Below are 24302 nucleotides of genomic sequence, written 5' to 3' on the forward strand. Positions count from 1 at the left end.
TTTAGATACTTTGAGTGAAGGGGAACTTACCTTACTCTTTTCCCAGAAAACCTGTTTTGCTGTTGGTTTTCTTTATTACAATGATCTTGTCATTTAACTGTGAATAATTTAGTTATTTTTAGTAATTCAAAGATCCAAGACAATTCCAAAGGATTTGTGATGGAAAAAGTCTGTCCACCTCCAGAAAAGGAACTGTTGGAATATGAATCAAAACATACTATTTTTTATTATTCCTTTTTATTTACAAGTTATAATAATAATAATAATAATAATAATGATAATTTCTCAGCATTGACAATTGCCAAACCTTTTGTTCCAATTTTTCCCCTCCTTCCCCCCATCCCCTCCCCCAGATGGCAGGTTGACCAATACATGTTAAATATGTTGAAGTATAAATTAAATACAATATAAGTATACATGTCCAAACAGTTATTTTGCTGTACAAAAAGAATCAGACTCTGAAATAGTGTACTATTAGCCTGTGAAGGAAATCAAAAATGCAGGTGGACAAAAATATAGGGATTGGGAATTCTATGTAATGGTTCATAGTCATCTCCCAGAATTCTTTCCCTGGGTGTAGCTAGTTCAATTCATCACTGCTCTATTGGAACTGATTTGGTTCATCTCATTGCTGGACATGGCCACTTCCATCATAATTGATCATCATATAGTATTGTTGTTGAAGTATGTAATGATCTCCTGGTCTTGCTCATTTCACTCAGCATCAGTTCGTCTCTCCAGGCCTTTCTGAAATCATCCTGCTGGTCATTTCTTACAGAACAATAATATTCCATAATATTCATATACCACAATTTATTCAGCCATTCTCCAATTGATGGGCATCCACTCCAGTTTCCAGTTTCTGGCCACTATAAAGAGATCTGCCACAAACATTTTTGCACATACAGGTCCTTTTCCCTTCTTTAAGATTTCTTTGGGATATAAGCCCAGTAGAGACACTGCTGGATCAAAGGGTATGCACAGTTTGATAACTTTTTGAGCATAGTTCCAAATTGCTCTCCAGAATGGCTGGATGTATTCACAATTCCACCAACAATGTATTAGTGTCCCTGTTTTCCCACATCCCCTCCAATATTCCGCATTATCTTTCCCTGTCATTCTAGCAATCTGACAGGTGTGTAATGGTATCTCAGAGTTGTCTTAATCAAAACATACTTTTTAAAATTTATTTATCTTGAGGTTTTTGGGGGTCTGTTTTTTTTTTACAACATGAAAATAATTTTTGCATGACTGCCTTATATAATCTATATCAAATCGATTACCTTCTCAATGGGGAGGAGAAGAAGGAGAAATTTTAGAACTCAAACAAATGTTAAAAATTATCATGTGTAATTGGAAAAAATAAAATATAGACATTAAAATGATCTTATGTTAAGATAAAATTTAAGCTCATTGATCCTAGCCAATCTTTTGCTGAATCACAGAACACATTTGTGGTTTTCCATATGACAGCCCTACAAATATTTGAAGACTTTTACCATGTTTTTTTTTTTTTTTGCTGTTTTTAATAGAGTTTCTTTGAATTGTTCTTCATTGAACATATATTCTCAACTTGCTACCCTGGCAATTCTCCTCCATTTCATTCATTTGTCACCTAATACTGTGGGTCACCTGATATTTTATACTGATAGAAACAGTTTTGTTTTAAAGAAGAAATTCTTATCATGGTATTTAATAGAATTTTGCCAAATTACCTTTGGCAATTTATTGATAATTTATAGATAAATTTATAGACAAATTTATAGATAAATGATCTATAGATAGAGCATTTATTAAGTTCTTACTATGTGTCAGACACTGTACTAAGTGCTGGAGATACATCAACTCCTTGCCTTTAATAAACTCGCCACCTAAGCTATTAGTTTAAAAAGAGGAGCTAGAAAAAGGGTGAAAGGAGTTATGTGGCATATCATGCTTTGGAGTTAGCAGCATGGAAACGAGGTGGAGTCTTGATTGCAGGTGAGATAAAGCAGAAGAAAGCTCACCTATCAAAGCCCTGGGTCTTAAGTTTTTGGTGGGAAAGAGTAGCATGGAAAGAGCATGATTTGGAGCTGGGATTGTATTCTCCTGCTGGAGTGAATCAGGCAAATTCCTCCCTAGTCAGATGACACTGAATGGGTTCTGGGATTTCTAAGATACTTTTATTTCCATCTCTTTCCCATATCTTAAAAGAGTAAAATGTTTGTCACCCACCAAAATGCCCACTTGCCCTCTGGGATAATCTGATCTGAAACAGTAGTAGAAAAATAAAGTCCAGAGAAAAGAGTCCATCTCCATACATGCAAGGAGATAAATTTTGGTTCTACCAGTTTTCAAGTAAGTGAACATTATATATCAATAATTTTTATGATTATATTTTCCAGTGTAAGTCGTTTCCATTCCCTCTAATAGCTATTAGTAATTTTGCTATTTTCAATGCTTAGAATTCTCTGCTTCCTGATCTCTATGTTCTAGTTTCCTTCAGATCCAAGCTAAAATCTCTGCTTCAGCTAAAAGCCTTTTCCCTTAATGCTAGGAAGCTATCTCCCTCTGAAGCTATTTCCAATTTATCCTGTAATATATCTTGTTTGTACATAGTTTGTATATTATCTGTCTTATTATATTGTAAGCTTCTTGTGGTCAGGGACTGTTTTTTGCTTTTTTACTTTTTCATAGTGTATAGTTGGCAGAGTCCATAGGAGCTTACCTTACTTGTTAAGGCTTGTTGGCTTGAGTTATTTTGTAGTGGGTTTCAGGTAAAGCATTTAGTAAAAGTTTAAATTTTTTTACTTCCCCAAGAACTGAATTTCAGCTTAAAATAGGAGGTGGAAATTGAAGGTATAGAATATATTATGCATATTTTATCTAGAGGAACTTGGATTTCTAGCATTATTGGATAAATGGATGAAGGAGATAAATCAGATTACTGTCATAGGCTAGTGGTCAAGTTGTTTTTTTATTTCTCAATGATTCTGCCTTTCTCTAATTGCCTTTTCTCTTTTTTTTTCCTTCAGACTTTCACATTATTTTGTGTTTAGGACAATAATGAGATGGAAAGGAGAGTGGCAGAGCATTGATGGAACCTGCTAGATTTTTTTCTTTTTCTTTATTTTTTTTTAAGAAGACTGTCATTTAAAACCAATGCCATGTTGAGAGTAGACCAAGCCTTATCATTTTAACAAAAGAAGGTACTTATGTACATTGTATTGTAAGGGATAAGAAAAAATGAATACAGTGATGTCTAGATTTTGTCAGATGGTTGGGAGAGACAGAAAATGGTACTTATTTATTAAATTATGCTCAGGTCAGCTAAAATTAAATCAGTATAGAATTAAAATAACATAGAATTTAGATAGGGCTGAGTTTAAAGCTTATTGTATTTTAGGTAATCTTGTGAACTGAACAAAGACAAGGACCTATAGCAAACACTGTCCACTTTGCTGAATAGAGGAAAATATAACTTTGAGCAGAAGCAGTTCCTCTAATAACCAAAGAATGCCTGTATACCAGGTTCAGAATTGGAGCACAAAGCTGTAGTTCTGAAGGGGACTTTTCTAATTTAACTTATATCTAACCATTAATTCCTTTAAAAACAATACTGACACATAGGTGTGAAAACTTCCAGTGAGTGGAAATGTTCTACTTCCCAAGGTAGTCCATTCTAATTTTTCACAGCTCTAATTATTTGAAAGTTCTTCTATACATTAAGTCTGAATCTGTATTTATCTACTCCCATTCATTGCTTTTAGTTTTGCCCTTTGAGTCCAAGCTTTATAAGTCTTTTCCTTCTTCTATGCTATAATCTTTCAAATACTTAGATAACTATTTTTTCCATTTAACTCTTTTCCTTTATAGGGTAAACACTCCCCACTTCCTTCAGTTATTCCTCATACTGCATCATTTCATATCCACTCCCTTTATCATCATAGTTGTTGCTTTTCAATGTCCTTCCTAAAATTTTTCTTATTAATTCTGAGTCTTGTGGATTCCATTCAAATTTTTTTCCCCATTTCTGTCATCCAAATAACTCTTTCCCCTATAAATCTCTGGTCTTATTTCTAAGTGATAAGTTACAAATAGTCTGATCCTCTCATAGTAGGATGGAGAAGGTGACCTTAGTAGGTCAGGTATTAGAACTATTTAAAAAGCTGGAAAATAACTTGGAAATTGTGACATCATGGATAGAGAGACTTTAGTATCAACATTGTAGAGACTGGCCCTGCTTCTTACTACCAATAGGAACTTAAGCAAGTCACTTAACCTCTATTGGGTCTTAGTTTCTTAATTTCAAAAAAAGAGAGAATTGGACATATGAGGTAAAAAACAAGGTTGATTCTTGTTTTAAAAGACTGCATAAAAGTCTTTTGAATGGGTCTTTCCCTTTGAGGGATCACAAAAGGGGCATCACTGTTTCTAACTCGAAAATTGTACATGTCCTTAGTGTTCCCTATATTCTCCTTTTGTTTCACAGATCCATATTACAGGCATGTCATATTTTATTTTACTTTGCTTTATCATGTTTCATATATACTACATTTTTTACAAATTGAAGGGTTTGTAGAAATCCTTTGTCAACCAAGTCTCTCAACATTTTCCCAAAAGCATGTGTTCACATTGAGTTTTTGTGTTACATTTTGGTAATTTCTCTCAATATTTCAAACTTTTTCATTATGATTGTATCTGTTATGGAGATCTATACTCAGTGATTGTTGATGTTACTATTGTTTTCAGTGCCACAAGCCACACCCATATTAGATAGGAAATTTAAGTGATTAATGTTATTTGTGTTCTGACCTCTTCACTAACCACAATCTACACACATACACATACATCCATACAAACAAGCTATATACAAGATAAATAGGAAATAAGAGAGGGAATGCATAAGAATTAAGAGGGGTTTGGAAAAGCTTCCTATAGAAGAAGAGATTTTAGTTAGGATTTAAAGGAAGCCAAGGAAGGCAGTTGACAGAAATAAGGAAGGAGAGTCTTCAGAGACATGGCAGATGGTCAGAGAAGATGTCTCAAAATGAGAGTGTCTTATTTATGAAATAGGCAGCCAGTATCAAAGAGTGAAGAAGATTGGGAAGGTAAGTTATGAAGGATTTTGAATGCCAAATAGAGAATTTGTATTTGATCTTGGAGGTGATAAGGACCCTCTGGAGTTAATATTGAGTAGGGAGATAACATGGAAAATCATTTTAGGAAAATTACTTTGTTGGATAAATGAATTGGGGATGAATAGGAGATAGATTAGAGTACAGTGAGGCAGATTGACCATCAGACTATTGCCCTAGTCCAGATGGGAGATGATAATGGCAGTACTAGGATAGGGAACAGTGTCAGAGGAGAGGCGTGAGATATAGTCAAGAGTCAAGGATGACAGCTAGGTTAGGAGCCTGAGATTGGGAAGATGGTGTTGCCCTCTACAAGTAAATAGGGAAGGTGAGGAAGGGGAAGGTTTTTGGGGAAAGATAATGAGTTCTGTTTTGGACATGTTTTAGGTGTCTACTGGACATTTAGTTCAAGATGTCTGAAGGACATTTAGAGATGTGAAAGTGCTTAGGAAAAGATAGGTAGATTTGAGAGTCATCAGCATAGAAATGGTAATTAAATTCATGAGCATTCATGATATCACCAAGTAGCACCAAAGAAGAGAAAAAGGCCTAGGAAAGAACCTAATGGGACAGGGAAGGAAGTGGATATGAAAGATAGAATCAATAGTGTTTTTATTGTTGTGCAGTCATTTTGTTTAAGTTGTGCCTGATTCTTACTGGATTGTGGGTCTCCTTTTCCTTCAGCTCATTTTAAAGATTCAAAAATGGAGGCAGACAGGGTTAAGATAACTTGTCCAGTATGTCTGAGGCCAGACTTGAATTGGTGACTAGATCTGGCACAGTAGTGTGGGACTACTGTGCCACCTATCTGCCCTCTGTATAACTTTGAGAATTATGAGATAGAAAAGTCAAAGATGGTATCAGGGTTCAAAAAAATAGTGGATATCCAGATGGAGTGGTCTTTGTAGGGCCTGGAGATGTTAGATTTAGAGCTTTTGAATAAAAGTTAGACTAGGAATTTTTTTTTTTAGGGTTTATGATTGAAGGTCTAAGAATGAATTAAATGGTTTGGAGAGGAAAGAGAAAAGAGAGCCAAGAACAGAATCTTGGGAGAAAGAAATGGAATAGCTAGAGAGATTGGAGGATCCAGAATTTTTTGGTTTTTTTCTGTCCAAGAAAAGAATACACAGAAGTTGGATGTGATCAGCAGTGTCAAATGCTATAGGAACGATAGCCCATTAACAATCATTCAAGAAATTGTAGGCAGGTTGACAGAACCCTTATCAGCTAAATTTCTTCAACCTACTTAATGAAATAATAGGTAATATATAAAGATTGTTACCTTCTAGACTTTGAGTGGCTCATTTACAGTATCTTATGCCTCTTTTGGACTTTGGCCATGTAAAAGGAGTCTAAAGAAGCATTCTTCTCTTTTCCTTTAGGAAGTGTGAAAAAGTTGCTCAATCAGTTTGTCATAACTATAATACAATTAGCCATTGGCTAGCCATAGGATCAGTCATGCCATTGTTGCTTCAAAAACAAGTATAAGCTCTGAAGAGTCAGTCATCTTTTGCAGTTGAGGAAAGTGGTAGCTAAGGAGAAAGAAATCTAATCTTTGAAAGGCAGTTGCTAACCACTTTTTTTCCTCTCTGCCTCTTCCAAAGTGCAGGGGGTTGAGGGAGTATTTCTTCCTCCATTCTCCTTCAGCAATGGTGCTTTGCAGCAAAATAGCTTGCTTAAGATGAATTGCTACATCCATGGAGAGTAATCTGGCTCCTTTGGTGCTGAAGGTGTGAGTTACCTTGGCCACCTGTATTTTGTGTGTGTGTGTGTGTGTGCACGCGCGCACACACACTAGTATACTAAGAAAAGGCCATTGGATCTTGTAATTAAAAGGGATAGGATGGAGTGATGAAGTTGGAAGCTATGTTTCAATGGGTGGGAAGTGTAGGTTTTTTCGAAGGGGCTGACTATGAAAGGGAGAAGAGGACAATGGAGTTGATTTTTTTTAAGAATGGAAAAAATGTAGTTGTATTTATAAGCCACAGGGAAGACCAGTGGATTTGAGGAGAATGAAGATTAGAGAAAGGAAATGATTTGAGGGGGCAGTTTGCAGAAGGATATGGGAAGGAAGAGATGGGATTTAAGGGTATGTGTAGAAGTGTTGCCTTTGATGAAAAATGCTGCCTCTTCATCAGTGACTGGAAGAAGAGAGTAGAGAATGGGGGATAATGTCAAGAGTGACTCTTAGGCAGAAGAGGAAGTTCATGAGAATAACTTTTGTTTTCTTAATAAAGCATGAGTTGGAGTGCTCCATTAAGAAAGTTGGAGCATGAGGGCCTGTGGGAAGTTTGAAGTGAGAAGAAAAGTTTGGAGGGGCTTTGTGAGAAAACAATTAGTCTTTTGTTGTTGTTCAGTCTTTCAGTTGTGTCCATTTTTCATCCCATGGCTCATAGTATGCTGAGCTCTTCTGGCCTCTGTTGTCTCTCAAAGTCATTTTAAGTTCATATTCATTGTTTCCATGACACTACCTTTCCATCTCATTCTCTACCATCCCCTTCTCCTTTTGGCTTCAGTCTTTCTTAAAACCAAGGTCTTTCCCAATGAGTCTGGTCTTATTATTATGTGGTCAAATTATTTAAACTTCACTTTCTATATTTGACTTCTACTGAATAGCATGAACTGATTTCTTTAAGTGTTGGCTGATTTTTTTCTCTGAAGAGGCATGCATTGTTAATGGGAAAGACTGATAAACCTACAGCATTATAACCTTGGTAGCATCCAAAGACCTGAGTTTGAATTAAGGCTGTAAAACTACCTTTGGATATGTAGCCTCTGGGCCTTAGTTTCTTCATCAATAAAATGATGATAATACTTACAATACCCAATTTAAAGGATATGATGACAAACATTATCAGTTTTAAGCTATTATGTAAATGTGATTTATTTAAGTAATAATGAAAAGAAATTGAGTAAGCATCAGTGACAGGCTTGCTGCTGAGAGCTTCATTTACATTTGGCAACCAGAACCAGAAGGCTCGGAAAGGGAAAGGGAGAGAGGTGATCTTGCCCTGTCCACCCTCAAATCCAATTCACTTGGATGTCATGGTCTTCAAGAATGGAGGACAAACAACACTGGCAACAGTAGTCACCCAAGCAAGAGCCTAATGGTAAAATTTTAAGTGTAGAAAAATTTCTCTCCATTCAGGAAAGCATTTGTAATATGCTTTTTAGTAGTTTCCTGGACACTTCCCTTGAGTTCTGTGAGTCATATTGTGAGGGTATGCAAGTATAGAGTCTTTAAGTGATTTGCAAAAAATCACATAGTGCAAAACTTAGAATCCTCTTTTCCATAGCTAGAGCCCAAGATCTGGTCAACATAAAGCTTTCTAACAAGTGACTGGATTAAGCTAGGGAAAATGGAAATCAGTGGAAGTCTTGGTTCTGAAGTTGTGTGATCCTCTTGATTTTTGTCACAATTCTAATGCATTCAGCAATACTTAGTAACATAGAAACTGTACTTTTGCAGGAAAATATATTAATAAAAGTAAATGTCTTCCTAATAAAAACTATTACTTTTACCCTGTAAATGAGTTTTTAGAATGGATTTTGAGTCTTTCATGTGCAAGCCATTATTTCTTATTTCTCTTGAAGACTTTTTGCTGTAGATTCTTCATTATGATCTTTTTCTTTGAAACCTTAGGGACCCAGGTTGCCAATGCTCTGCTTTAGGATGAATGCACAGCTGGAACTCGTTTGAGTCTTCCCCAGAAGATGAGTAGTTAGAATCTGACATACTAAGAGGGGGCTGTGCTCAATGTTGTGATAAAGGCAACAGTTATTAATATACCATCTGAGGGGGTGGATGGGAGTTAAAAAGTGGAGAATAGGGAGTGGCATGTACCATTGTCAAGAACTTAAGACAAAGCAATATAAGTTATAGCATAAGAAATTCCTTGGAGATAGGTTTCTGGGGAAGGAGGGCAGGATATTTTCTAATTGTGTAGGAGATCAGAACTTGAGTCCATCAAATACTGAGTCATATATAAACAGTACCATTACCTTTCAGAGAAAAGAAAAATCCAATGTGATATGTTTTGGTAGAATTCCTCATCTTTACCAGTGATTTACAGGGCAGTAATTTATTTCTTCATCTCAGAGATGACCTGTCAGCACTTATTTTGTGCCAGGTATGGTGCTAGATGTGAGGAAATAAAAATAAAAAATAAGATTGGTTTGGTCCTTAAAAGGTTTATATTCTATTGAGGAATATAGCATGTCCATAGATAAGTAATTATTGGCTATTTGCAAAATAAACTCAATGATTTTAAGGTAGGAGGAAAATAACAACTAAGAGAACCATGAAAGAGTTCATGAAGGAGCTTCAACCTGAGTTAAAGAAAAATAGAAGTTCCAATGAGTGAGGTAGAACCCAGGCAAAAGGGAATAGCCTGTGCAAAGGAATGGAAATAGGAGATGAAGCTTCAGAATGGAAAAGATCAAGTTAGCTGGTCTGATTAGAATGCAAAGTATGTGAGAGAGAAGTAAGTTGGAAGTAATGTAGGAAGATGGAGATGAGGATATCAGGAAAGGAGCCAGTGGATAAAAAGAGGTTGAAAATTAGGAGCTAATAGACTTAGACATACTTAAAAAAAATTCATTATATGTTTCAATAAGCTTACCATGGATATTTGACTTAAATCTTGAAGATCATATCATTTTTAAAAATTAGAAATTATTACATATCTTTAACAACCATGGTTAGGGGGAAAACACTTAAAATGAGAGATGGAGGCAGTCATTAAAAAAGATGAAATAGATAATTTCAGTTACATGAAACTGGAAAACTTTAGCACAGACTAAATCAATGCATGTAGAACAAGAAGAGAAACTGTCCATTAGGGAAAATAAAATGTTGCATCAACTATCTCTAAAATAAATCTGTTATCCAAAATATGTAAGACATCAACACAAATATCCAGAAACATTCCTGCAACAAAACAATTCTTTTTTTTAATAGCTTTTTATTGACAAAACATATGCATGGGTAATTTTTCAACATTAACCCTTGCAAAAACTTCTGTTGCAGCTTTTCCACTCTTTCCCCCCACCCTCTCCCCTAGATGGCAGGTAGTCCCATACATGTTAAATATGTAAAAGCAGGGGTCCTCCAAATACAACCCGTGGGCTAGATGCAGCAGCTGAGAATGATTATCCCCCACACCCAGGGCTATGAAGTTTCATTATTTAAAGGCCCACAAAACAAAATTTTTGTTTTTTACTATAGTCTGGCCCTCCAACAGTCTAAGGACAGTGAACTGACCCCGTATTTAAAAAGTTTGAGGACCCCTGTGTTAAAGTATATGTTAAATACAATATATGTATACATATTTATAGTTGTCTTGCTGCATAAGAAAAATCGGATTTGTAAAGAAGGTAAAGATAATGTGGGAAGAAAAACAAAAATGCAAACAAACAATAACAGAAAGAGTAGAAATGTTATGTTGTGATCCACATTCATTTCCCAGTGTTCTTTTGCTGGGTGTAGCTGGTTCTGTTCATTACAGATCAGTTGGAACTGGTTTGAATCATCTCATTGTTGAAGAGAGCCACTTCCATAAGAATTGATCCTCATATAGTATTGTTGAAGTGTATAATGATCTCCTGATTCTGCTCATTTTACTTAGCAACAGTTCATGTAAGTCTCTCCAGTCCCCTCTGTATTCATCCTGCTGGTCATTTCTTACAGAACAATAATATTCCATAACATTCATATACCATAATTTACTCAGCCATTCTCCAACTGATGGACATCCATTCAATTTCCAGTTTCTAGCCACTATGAAAAGGGCTGCCATAAACATTTTTGCACATGTGGATCCTTTTCCCTTCTTTAATAGCTCTTTGGGATATAAGCCCAGTAGTAACACTGCTGGGTCAAAGGGTACGCACAGTTTGATAACTTTTTGAGCATAGTTCCAAATTGTTCTCCAGAATGGTTGGATCTGTTCACAACTACACCAACAATGCATCAGTGTCCCAGTTTTCCTACATCCCCTCCAATAGTCGTCATCTTAGCTAATTTGACAGGTGTGTAGTGGTGTCTCAGAATTGTCTTAATTTGCATTTCTCTGATCAATAATGATTTGGAGCACCTTTTCATATGAGTAGAAATAGTTTCAATTTCATCATCCGAAAATTGTCTGTTCATATCCTTTGACCTGTTATCAATTGGAGAATGGCTTGATTTCTTTTAAATTAGTTAATTCTCTATATATTTTGGAAATGAGGCCTTTATCAGAACCTTTAACTGTAAAAATGTTTTCCCAGTTTATTGCTTCCCTTCTAGTCTTGTCTGCATTAGTTTTGTTTGTGCTTTTAAACTTGATATAATCAAATTTTTCTATTTTGTGATCAATAATGATCTCTAGTTCTTCAACAAAACAGTTCTTTTACATCTCCCTAATTGATTCTTCATGGGACTCTCAATATCTCTTACCAATTTCTCATTTGAGGTTCTCACCTCATTTATTACTCGAAAGATCAAGGCCATTTAAGTTAGACCACTAATAATTAATAACCATCATCTCTTACTATATTTAATTCAGTCTCAAGGAATGGCTCATTCTTTCCAGTAAATCCTATGCAAATGTTTTATTTCATTCTTTCCATTCTTCTCCAGCAAACTACCTCATCTCTTGATAATCTTTGACCTTTTCTTTTTTTACTGGTTCCTTTCTTGTTATCTTGAAACACATCCAGAACTTTCTCTTGTTAGAAACCATTAATTGTTAATTACTTGTTAAATCATTAACTAATATATTGTCTGATCTGATGCATTTTTTAGCTTTTATCTTTTTTGATCTTCCAGCCACATTTTAACACCATTGATCATTTTCTCCTCCTCCTAGATTCTGTCTTCCCTGTAGGTTTTCTTGACACTGGTTCTTCCCTTACCTATCTTAACTGCTGCTTATCCAATTCATGCCCATTGACTTTGGTGAACCTCATGGCTCTGTCTTAGGCCTACTTTTTTTTCTTTCTACACTTTCATTTGATGATCTTATCATCTTCCATAAATTCAATAACCATTATTTATACCTTCTGAATCCAATTCTCCCTGTGCAACAAGAGAACTGTTCAGTTCTGCAAACATATATTGTATCTAGGATATACTGCAACATATCCAACATATAAAGGACTGCTTGCCATCTAGGGGAGGGGGCGGAGGGAGGGAGGGAGGGAAAAAAAAATCGGAACAGAAACGAGTGTCAATATAAAGTAATTATTAAATAAAAATTAAATTAAAAAAAATTCAATAACCATTTCTTTGCCAAATACTATTAGATTTAAGCATATATTTAACCCCAATTTCCCTTCTTAACTCTGGTTCTATATCACCAATTAAATGCCTGTTGGAAATTTCTATTTCAGTGGCCACATGCATATCAAGCTAACCATGTCCAAAACAGATGTTGTTTTTCTCCAAAATCTACTTTTCTGAATTTTTCTATTACTATTAAGGTTACCACCTTCATTCCAGTCACTCGCGGCTGCAGCCTTAATGTCCTTCTTACTCCTTATTCTTTTTTTCATCTCACCTATCTAATTGGCAGGTTTTGTTCTTTATATTTCTTTTCCTCTTCATATACCTTCCTAGCTCAAGCCCTTATTTCCTGTCACTTAGGACAGTTGTCTCCATTTTGATCTTCTCAAACCTCCCTATTTTAATCTATCTTTAACACAGTTACCCAAGTGATTTTTCTAAGAGGCAGCTCTGACTGTTACAACCTCCCCTAACCTCTCTAGTAAACCCAGTAGCTCGATTATCATCTTTTTGCTAATAGCTCCCAAATCTAAATCTATCCTCACCTTTTCTCCTGAGTTTCTGTCCTAGGTATCACTAAGTACATGTTAAATATTTTAAAATGGATGTTTCATAGACATCTCAAACTCACTATGTCTAAAACAGTTCCTTTATTTTTCTTCCAAAATCCATCCCTCTCCCAAATTTTCCATTTCTGTTGAAGGCAACCTAATTTCTAATTTCCTAGATCCAGAACTTTGGGGCTAGTCTTAATTCTTGTTTACTACATCGATCTAAGCAGATGCTAAAAGCTGTCATTTCTTTCTTTGCAAAATCTCTTTAATCCCTTCTCTCTACTCACACAGCCATCACCTTACTTTCGGCCCTCATCATCTCTTGCCTAGAATATAACAGTGGTCCCCTACTTAATCTCTCTGGCTGTAGTCTCTCACCTCTCCCATCAGTCTTCTGTATGGGTGCTAAAGAGATTTTCCTTAAGTACAGGTCTGACTATGCAACTCCCCTAATTCAGTAAATTCCATAGGTTCCCTATTGATTCTAGGATTAGCTGTGTATAAAAACCTGTCCTGTCCCCAACTAGCTGCCCTGCCATATTTTATATGACTTTGTTTTTGACTTATAAAGTCCAGCTAAACTCTGTCACTGCTGTTGGTCACAGTGGCAGGTGAATCTCCACTCTTTGTGCCTTTTTAATAGCCATTCCCCATGACTGAAGGGCTTTCTTTACTAGAATTCCTGACTTCTTTCCAGATTCACTTTAAGTATTGTATTTTATATAAAGTCTTTCCTGATCCACCACCATTGCCAACTACTAATACCATCTCTTCCTAAACTACCTTGTATTTATTTTATAGTTTCTTAAATCTGTGCATGTTGTCAGCTATCCCCATCCTTCCTTCCAGCACCCAAATATAAGTTCTTCCAGAGTAGGGACCATTTCATTTTTTTACTTTGTATTACTGACTTTTAGTGCATACCTAGTGTGGAGTGACCATTTTATAAATGCTTATTGATTGATTTTTTACCTTCTAGTTTAAATATTGAATATTCCATATATTAGGTATTTTACAAAATTTTTTATCTGTATTACAAAAATACTTCATTTTAAGCAAGTGTTCTTACCAACTCTTGCCTATAGACATTAGCATAGTTACCCACCTATCCTTTCTTTCTTACTTTCTTTGTTTATCCTCCCCAGGCTAAAGCCAAATTACAGATTCCCATTGACAAACTCCATCTAAAGATTGGCAAAGAGTTCCCTTAGGGTAGACAGTACTGGTTCCTTAACTTAGGAACAAGGTAGTCTTTGTTATTTAGGTTCAAGCTCTGGTTTCAGCCTTAAAAAATTCTCTTTGCAGCATACCTAATTTTTATCATACAGATTTTCCTTTGACATAGTACTAGAAGGTTCTGTTTCCATTTGTGATCTAACAAATGGCTTAAGAGTTTTATCTGCTCAGTTATTGTTATCCCAATTAATTTATTAACTGAGAAGGAGGGGTGAGGGTTATTTACTGAGTCACTAATTAGTATGGAAATCTCCAAATAGAGAAAAAATGTTTACCTTAGAATTAACTTTTCACTGCTTTTTCCCTTCCTCTAGAGGAAGAATAAGGGAATTCATAGAAATTTGTCTTTTTAAGGAGATTTGGATACATTGGACACTTATCATTCATCTGTTGTAGATAAGAGTCCAAAAGCAGATACATTAAGTTCTCTGCATTTCATTGGGTAGAGCATACAGGTGTTAGGAAATAATCAGCCTTGACTATAATGAAACTGGCTCGGTTGTAGTGGAAACTTGAGCCATAAGAACAGGGTTGGGAATTATTGTGGGTAGATGCTTGAGAAGGTGTGTAGCAGCCAGACAACTAGATGGAAATGTGTTAGGAGAAAATACAAGCAAGCTTTGTGCAGTTGCCAAATAGAGGGAAGTATCAGTTTATTCATTATAGATTGCTCAGTTGTTTTCAAGGTAGCTGCTGATGTGTTGTTGCTGTGTGCTGACTAGGAGATACTTGGGTACAAAAAAAAGGTTACTGTCAAGATAGGGGAAGAAAAGCATTTTTGTAAAATTAGTACCTTGTCTTTGTACCTCTCAGTTCCACATTAAATCAGTTCTATGAAGTTTTTAAAATACTTTTTTGATATTTTCTTTTTATCTGTCACTGCCCATCAATTCACTTTCCTTCGAAGCAAAATCTCTCCTTCATTAACAAATGCATAATCAAGCAAAACTATTGGCCAAGTCTGAAAAGAAATATCTTGTTCTATATCTTGAGTTTTTTACTTTTCTATGCAGAGGTGGAAGATACATTATATTAGTCAGGATTTTGAAATCATTGTTGGGCTCTGTTTTAGTTCTAAAGTATTTTATAATTCTTTCCTCTCAGATTATTTTAGTCATTGTGTAAAAAATATTCTTCTGATTGTAGTTACTTCACTCTGCATTAGTTCATACAAGTTATATCCTATTTCTCATCATTTCTTATGGTGCAGTAAAATTCCTTTAAATTCATATCATGAAAAATTTGTTCAGGTATTTTCCAATTGCCAGGGACCCCCTTGATTTCCATTTCTTGACTACAATAAAAAGTGATGCTGTAAATATTCTTAGACATAAAAATTCTCTTTCTCTGTGATCACCTTAGGGTATGTGCATACTAATAATATTATGGGTCAAGTTTAGTCACTTTTAGAATATAGTTTCAAATTGTTTTCCATTTTTCAGTTTTACCATTAGTCACCATTAGTACAAGGTGTACTTGTACTTCCACAATCCCTTTAACAATTGCTGTTTCCTTTTTTTGTTACCTTTGCTAATCCGAAGAATGTGAGATGGGAACTTTAGAGTCATTTTGATTACTCTTAGTAGTAACTTGGAGAATTTTGCATATGATGGTTGATACCTTATATTTATTTTATTAATTTTTTCCTCCTGAGACAATTAAGATTAAGTGACTTGGCCAGGATCATAGTGTCTGAGATTAGATTTGAACTCAGATCCTCCTGACTTCAGGGCTGGTTCTCTTATCAACTGTGCCACCTAGCTGCCCTGATATCTTATATGTCTTGATTTGAAAACCATCCGTTTATATTCTTTGACCACATAACTATTGGAACATAAATTTTATACTTAATATTTGTGTCAGTTCTTTACATATCTTGACTATTAGACATTGATCAGAGAAATGCGCTTTGAAATTTTTTTCTAAATTATTCTTATTGTGATTCTAGCTGCATTTATTTTTGATGTATCAGCTTTTTAGTTTCACATAATAAAAATTGTTTATCTTTTAATTATCATTTCTGTTTCTTGTTTCAGTAATAATTCTGCTATCCATAGTTGTCCACCATTTTTTACTTGTATACTAAAGTCATTTATCTGTTTGGAATTTATTGTGGTATTTGAGATAGAGTGTTGATCTAAATGATCAAGCTCTGCTAGAGTGTTTTCCAGTTTTCCTAGTAATCATATTACTTTATAGTAAACTTTGAAAAAAGGTACTGCAAAATTCCCTTTATGCCTCCTTCCGTCCCCCATCATGATTGCCCTTGAGATTTTTGACTTTTTGTTCCTCTAGATATATTTTGTTGTTATTTTGTCCAGATGAAGAAAACAACTCATTGATAGTTTGATATGACACTAAATTTATCTATCAATTTATGTAATATTGACCTTTTTATTAAATATTGGCCTGGTTTAACCATGAATTGTAAGTATCTAAATTATTTGTCTTCCTTTATTTTTGTTTAAAAGTGTTGTATAGTTATTTAATTGGGTGTGTCTTGATAGACTTCCCAGATTCTTTATATATTCTGTAGTTACTTTGAATGGGATTTTTTTTTCTATTTCTTCCTTTTGGGTTTTGTTAGTAATATACAGAAATGCTGATAGTTTTTGTAAGTTTATTTTCTCTCCTGCTACTTTAATTTATTGTTTCAATTAATTTTTAGTGGAATTGCTAGTTTTCTAATTAAGCCTTTTATCATTTACAGATAGTGATAACTTTATTTCTTCTTTGCTGCTTTTCTTCTTGTGCTTATTTCAGTTTTGTTTTCTTTTTGTTATAGCTAGCATTTCTGGAATTATTTTTAAAAAACTGATGAATAACTGAGATAACTTGTACAATACTTTGCAAACTTTAATACTCCATATAAATGCTGTGTGTGTGTGTGTGTGTGTGTGTGTGTATACACACACACACACATATATATACATATAGCACATCTTTGCTTTATCCCTAATCTTGCTGGCAAGGGCTTTAATGCTTTTTTCATTATGGATAATACTGGCTTTTGTTTTTTAGTAGATATTGCCCACCATTTTGAAGAAAAAATCATTTATTCCTGTGATTTCTAGTATTTTTTTAAATAGGAGTTTGCATTTTATTAAAAAGTCTGTTCTGCATTTCTTGACATAATCATGATTTTTATTTTCTTTGTTAATGTGATCCAATATATGTATAATTTTCTTAATGTTGACTCTTTATTCCTGGTATAAATCCAATTTGCTCAGAATAGATGATTTTTTAAATATGTTGCTATAGCTTCTTTGCTAATATTCATTATTTTTACATAAATATTTATTAAGGATATTGGTCGATAGTCTTCTCTTTTTTTTTCTTCCTAGTTTAGATATCAGGATTGCATTTGTCTTATAAAAGGAATTTGATAAAATGTCTTTTCTCTTTTTTTCCCAAACAATTACGTAGTATCTTTTGTTTGATTCTGCACATGATCAATTCCCCCAATGTATTTTGCTTTAGATTAATCCAAAAAAAGATCTAATCTTAGAAGAAATAGTAATAGATAAAAATAGTGAGATTTCTGGGTTTTGCCTCATGTAAGGTGTTAGTGCAAAAAACATGAATGATCTTGCAATGTTGAGACTCGATGGTTGTCTGGTACTCTATTTGATATAAACATCTTGGTTTTAGAAGAATGACCCATAAGGTTTTTGTTACTGATCACTGCAAAGGGCTTTTTTCCCCCCAGAAATAGAGAGGTCATTGCCTAACCTGTTGGTATCATAGTATGACTATTAAAGAACTATTAGTATCCAAATCTATTTTATACTTAATTAGCAGGCCTTAGTAATTAGTCACTTGCCTCTCTCCCAGATAAAACTTCTTCCACAGCACCCATTTAGTCAGTAATAAGTGAAACTTCATGTCTACTACATAGATTTCACTGGCATAGCTGGGACAAGCACTGAGAAGCAAACTGAAGAAACACTAGTGGTTTGGGCATCAGTTGTTGAAAAGGTAGATCCTGGATCAGATGCTCTTTTGGTGTCTTCTTCAGCTCCATGTATAGGGAACCCAAAGGCTTTTTCAATGCTAAAAGACAGCAGAAGGTAGAAAAGGGAGTGAGGATTGTTTCTTTTAAAGAGACGCATTTTGAAGGGAAAGGGATAGACTTGCTCAGCTTTGACAGTGTTCTCAGAAGATCAACAGCCCAGTCACTCTCCCATCAGGGAGCAGATGCTACATTAATTTTAAAATGCTTTTTACTTTTTATGTTATTCATAGAGGCTTTCAGGGATTTAAATAGAAAATATTCAGATCAGAGGCCTATTAAAAAGAATTGAAAAGGGCAGCTAGGTGACACAGTGAATAGAGCACCGGTCCCAGAGTGAGGAGGACCTAAGTTCAAATCTGGCCTCAGACATTTAACACGTACTAAGTTGTATGTGACCCTGGGCAAGTCACTTAACCCCAATTGCCAAAAAAAGAAAAAAAATCGAAATTCTATTGAAATTTTAGTTTCCAAATATACCCATTTTGGCCTTTAGTAGAACTCCAGGTTGTGTTGTATGGGTTTCAGTGGGCTTGATATGTTTCTTTCATGTCCTCAAGGGTCTTCATAAGCTAAAGTAATTCTTTCAAGTCAGATTTGTTGTTAAGATTTATATGAGATAATATGGAGTGCTTATATGGAGATAATATGTGGAATCCTTTACAAATCTCAAATAGCTTTATTAAATGTAAGCTATTAATTTAAATAGAACTTTGGTTTCAAGTGTCAGTTGATTCAATTTTTACAGATTCATACAAAAGCAAATAAAAGGTAGTTAATCCCAAATATGTTACATAATTTAAAAAAACACTCATTTAATGCAGTGATAATCTATATTTCTACCCTACTTATTCTTTTTTTTTTTTTAACAAGGCATACTGAACTACTTTTTTAAAAGGCCGTTAGTTTTTTCTCTCAGTAGGAGTTTTTGCTTTGCTCCAAATGATTGTCCATTACACTCCAATTTTTAGATCATTACCTACTTCTGGTTTGAGACTTAGGTAATAGAAATCTTTCAAAATTTTGAATCTTTTAAAATACTTTTTCAAAGGTAGTTACAGCATTGAGAGGAAAGAAGAAAAACAGGATCAGGAGGGTAAAAACTGAAGGTACTAAGGTTATATAGAGGAACTTTGTTATATTCAGGAAAAAAGCTGTGTTTATCTTTCCAATGCAGTTCAGTAGTTTGAACAGAACTTGTGACAGGAGCTCTATCTGCAGCAAAAAGTTGCTTTTCAAAGCTAATTTTACCATACAAAATAAATACAGAAGCTTTTCCTCTCCAGTAGATAAGGAAATACTAATTTCATTGAAGGATTGAGGGAGAGAAGTTTTTAGTTAAACTATTTTTATTGTCCAACCTCTTCTCCCCTCTCCAAATGGCCTCATTTTATGAAACTGATATAGATAGAAAAGGGATCATTTATTTTTTTCCTGCAGAGTGAACCTAGCTAGCTTCTCTTGGATAGGTGATCTCATTCTCCTTTTTTTTTTTTCCTTGTCATTGGTATAAAATTAGTGTATATTCAGTCTCTGACATGTTAATCCTAAGTATGAAAACATGATTTTGGAATTGTTGTAGGGGTTTTTATCCTAATGACAGTGCCCAACAGATTTCTGCAATAAAGGAAGGTAGATAGAGCACAATCACATTGAACAGTCAAAGGTGGAGTCAATAGACGTTATATTTGTTTGAGATGTTAACCATGTGCTCTGGCTTACTTCAATTGTAATAGTACTCTCAGATGTTGGAAGAGGAATTATTTATTTTGCTCCTAATTCTAAATTTTTAAGGCATTTGCAAAATGTTTGACAAAGCAAGGAAGAAATCTCTCATCCCCTGTGGAAAAATGGCATTCTTGCTTAATTGACTCTTGATTATTTGGGCCTATCTTATTTATTTTACAGACTATCTAAGCACTTCTTTCTCATATTAAAAATTAATAGCAGGGCTCTTCTGAGATTAAATTCCAAGCTAAACATTTAGTCTTCAGTCTTTTCTTTATGTATTAGAAATCAGTTTTGATGTAGTATAACTCATTTGATAGGTTACCCAAGGTACTTTTTCAACTCTTGATTACTTGTAATAATTAGGAAGAGGAAATTAGGGAAAATTGAAATTCCTAAATTGCCAAAAGACTTGCTTTAATTCTTTGTTTCAAGATCCCACAAAACTTTTATTACTATTAACAATAATAAGTAAAGCTTATATGAGAACTTGTTCAAAATAACAAATCATGCATCTTAAATCAGAAAACCTTTCCCTCTCCTATTGAAGAGACATTTCACGACTATGAATAAATTTCACCTAGTAGTTACCGATATTAAAACTTAATCTATTTCTAGACCTTAACTTGACAAGGACCTTTAACTAGTCAGCAGACTTGAAAACATGGGCTCTACAGAAAGCCATTGTCTCTGGCATAGAGTGCATACTGTGTCTGAGTCTTTGGATTTGGAGATAGGATCCCATAGGAGAAGCTTGTATTTACAAATACATTATTCTACATGTATTCACTGGGCTTAATGCCACATAAAATGAAATTTGGAAGTTGGAGAGGAAAAAGGCTATTTTTTCTTAGACTTCCCTGTTGTTTTTATAGCTTCGTGACTTCTGAAAGATAATTTTCAGTTTTTTTCTTTCTCCTAGAAATATATATATATATGTATATATATATACACACATATATATATAATATGAATTTTTTTACATGTTTATACTATGACGAGTACTCAGGAATTTTTTTCCTTGATTGAGAAAAGATTGAAAGATTAAAAATGCCATTTTTACCTTTCCTGTATTTTAAAAATTTAAATATTTAGTTTGCAAAATGCTATCAATCCCAGAAGGGAGCTTTATCTGTCATTATTTGGGATAAAAGATCTAAACCAGGCAGGCAGAGGGATGATGATAAACTGTTGTAATTGGACTAAGAGCTATATGCTGTCCCTTAGTTTCATTTTTCTGACTGTTTTCTAAATTGATACCCAGAAGTTAATTAAGGTCTGCTCTGCAGCAGTCAGACTCTGAGATTCCTCATACTGCAGTCTGCAGGTTCAGGCAGTTGGCATTCTCATCCTGCTTATTGCCAGAACTGGTCATCCTTCAGTACAGTACAGGATAAGGAAAAGGCCCATCCACAAGCCCTTGGCTTCAGTCATATATATGGTAAGAAATGAATCTCTTGTCCTTAAGCTTTGTGCCCTGATATTTCTTTTATTTATTTTCATTTTGTGTGACTCTAGATAGCTGATGCTGCAGATTTCCATGGGTCTTCTTATAAGGCCAAAATAAGCCTAAAGGGCGTTCTGAAGGAGAAATGGAGCTGAAGGTTGAAAAGAGAATGCTTAATAATGAATTTGGGGAACATTTTAATTTGGAGCTAATTTTTATATACTGTGATTTTTCAGATTTTCCAATTATTTTGACTTGAAAGATCCCTGATTTTGTATTTATAAATTGTTAATGTTGTACTTAATGTTATTTTTATACATGAAAAGAATAGAGTGAGTTTTAAAATATAATCCTAGGAAATTTGCCTTATTTTAATGTTATAATTTCTATTATTCAAACTCCTGCCCTCCCCACATCTTCACCCCCTGATTTTTGGTTATAAAAGATAAATAAGGTCCACTGGGCCAGGAACCAGAAGATTTAGGTTTTTTCCTCCAGGTTTGCAGTTTTGCTGAGTGGATTTGAACAAATAACTCAATCTCTCTGAACCTTTTTTCTTTATCTGTAAATTGGGGATAATGCTAGTCTTATTTTGTGAAGGTGGTGAAGATCAAGTGAAGTAAAATAAATAAAAGCACTTTAAAGACTATGAAGCACTATGCATATGAAAGGTAATGTATTAAATGTGATGGATGAATTCTGCATTTTTCCAGTGGCTTCTGAGGAAAGGATAAGTTTTTTTACTGGGGATCTTATGAATGCTAAGTATAGGGGATGTGACAATATTTGTGGTCCCTAGGAAATATACTGGCCAGTTGTATTGGTGCTATTACTGCTCCCTGGTGGTGGTTTCAAGAAGTCATTCAGATCTTAAAGGCAAGGTTTATCAAATATACTTTGCATTTGGAATCCATCAAATTTAGAAGCCATTTGAATTTTTTATGAAATAAAAAGGGAAGTGAGAAGAAAGCCATTAAGTTCATGTAAACTGATCCAGATCCAAATTAAGGTCACTAGGCATCTAAAGAAAGTTTTTAAATGATCCTCTATGAAGACTCAAAAGAGGGAGCTACCATGTCTGGCAAGGAGTTTTGTGGACCACTGAATAAAAGCCATAAAAGTGAACAGTGTCTTCCCACCTTTTGAAAGTGCCTTTGCTTCCAGTCTGGTGATCTTATTGCTGTGAGAATTTAGTGACAAGTAAATCTTTCCATATCCATTGTGCCAAGTGAATTTCTCTTTGTTTCAAGCAAAATTCCCCTCTGAGATAAAATTGGCAAGTAAATTTCAGGCCACTCACTTCTTTCCTTCTTTTGTAGTTGGATTAAGTGACTTGCCCAGGATCACACAGCCAGGAAGTATTAAGTGTCTGAGGTCACATTTGAATTCAGGGCCTCCTGACTTTAGAGCTGATACTCTATCCACTGCACCACCTAGCTGCTCCAAGCTCACTCTTAAAGAAAATCTCCCAGTGTGTTATAGTGAAAATGGACAATGGGGATATTTATATAGTCTTCTATCTTTGAAAAGTATACTACTATCAGAAGAATGATGGGGAAAGAAGACAATATTTTGGAGGCATAGACTCATTTGAGAATGCTTGTCTCAGCTAAAGAGAAGCTTGTTTAGTTAAAATAAGAACCAAATGGATATAGTGAGAAATTAAGTCCTGCATTTAAAACTCCAGATATTTAATTCTGAAAAAAGTAATTCTTTGAAAACAACTTGGTTTTCATTTTAGGGATCAATGCTCAGGCAAGAAAACTCCAGAAGAATCGTGCAAAGGGTGCTTCAACATTGACAGCTGGATGTAAACGAAATTCCACCCCACCCACACTTCGGCGCACAGTTAGTGAAACCAGCTTGAACCACACCAGTGCTCAAGAAGAGGAGCCAAAGGGGCATTATCCCACCTTGCTAGACCCCAACCAAAGCCCAGAGGACCCACGCAAAGAGCTTCCAGACCCTGTTTTGGAGAGAAATAACAGTAGCAATATGAGATACTCACTTTACCAGTCTCCACACCTTCTCCTCCTCCAGGGCTATAGTCAGCAACATGTACGTACTTCACTTCTCTTATGAAACTGCCCGGATAAGTAGTTCCTAGACTTCTGATGAATAAAATTTACCCCCTCTTTAAGTGACCTCTTTCAGTCTTTAGTCAAATGATTTTCCTTGTGAGAATGATTTGTAATTTACAACCTAGCAAGGAGTTGAAGGGGCTGAGGGTGGGGATGTTCATCAGAGTGATTAGATTTGCATGAAAATACTTTGAAAAATTACATTTATTGTATTAAAAATTATTAGGAAGTTTGACTTTTTAGATAACAATAATGACCCACTTTTTTTTTAAGAGAACAATTTAATAATTTATTTAAAAGGGAGAGATTTGCTGGGACCAAATGGATCCATAGTTTGATGACCCACTTTTATTAGCACTTCAAGGTTTACAGAGCTCTCTACATAAGTTCAGTTGATGGTGTAAGCATTTTTCAGAGAACACTGAGATTCAGAAAAATAAAATGACCTGCCAAAGACACTCTGCTATTAAATGTGAGAGCCAGGATTCAAACCTTAGTCTCCATTTTCTAAGAATATATATATATATATATATATATATATATATGCTTTATATTTGCTATATATTATATAAAGCATATATTATAAGCTTTATAATAGCACTTGATCTTTATTCCTCAAATGGAAAATGCTGAGAATTCTCCCCTATATCTTAAGCCAGGAGTCTACTGTCACATGATCTCCAGCCCATTAGGATGGCTTGACTTTTTTTCAATGGGAAGAATAATATTCAAAGACATCTACTCTACCAACCAGGTTGCTATCAGAAATTGTGGGAAATGTACTTCAGAATTTCATTTATGCCTATTTTAGTCACTTGAACCCCCCAGTATAGGATTGGACTCAATAATGATCCCTCCTA

At 34.7% G+C, this 24302-nt stretch overlaps 1 protein-coding gene across 1 annotated transcript in view; it reads left to right on the plus strand.

Moving 5' to 3' along the window:
- Positions 1-24302, plus strand: part of RADIL (Rap associating with DIL domain) — a 102398-nt gene that overhangs the window by 13301 nt on the left and 64795 nt on the right. The window contains exon 3 of the mRNA XM_052000074.1: positions 23103-23419. Within this exon, the coding sequence (XP_051856034.1) occupies positions 23103-23419 (317 nt within the window). The remainder of the gene's footprint in view (positions 1-23102; positions 23420-24302) is intronic.

Source organism: Antechinus flavipes, chromosome 1 (assembly GCF_016432865.1).
Source record: "Antechinus flavipes isolate AdamAnt ecotype Samford, QLD, Australia chromosome 1, AdamAnt_v2, whole genome shotgun sequence".
NCBI lineage: Eukaryota > Metazoa > Chordata > Mammalia > Dasyuromorphia > Dasyuridae > Antechinus > Antechinus flavipes.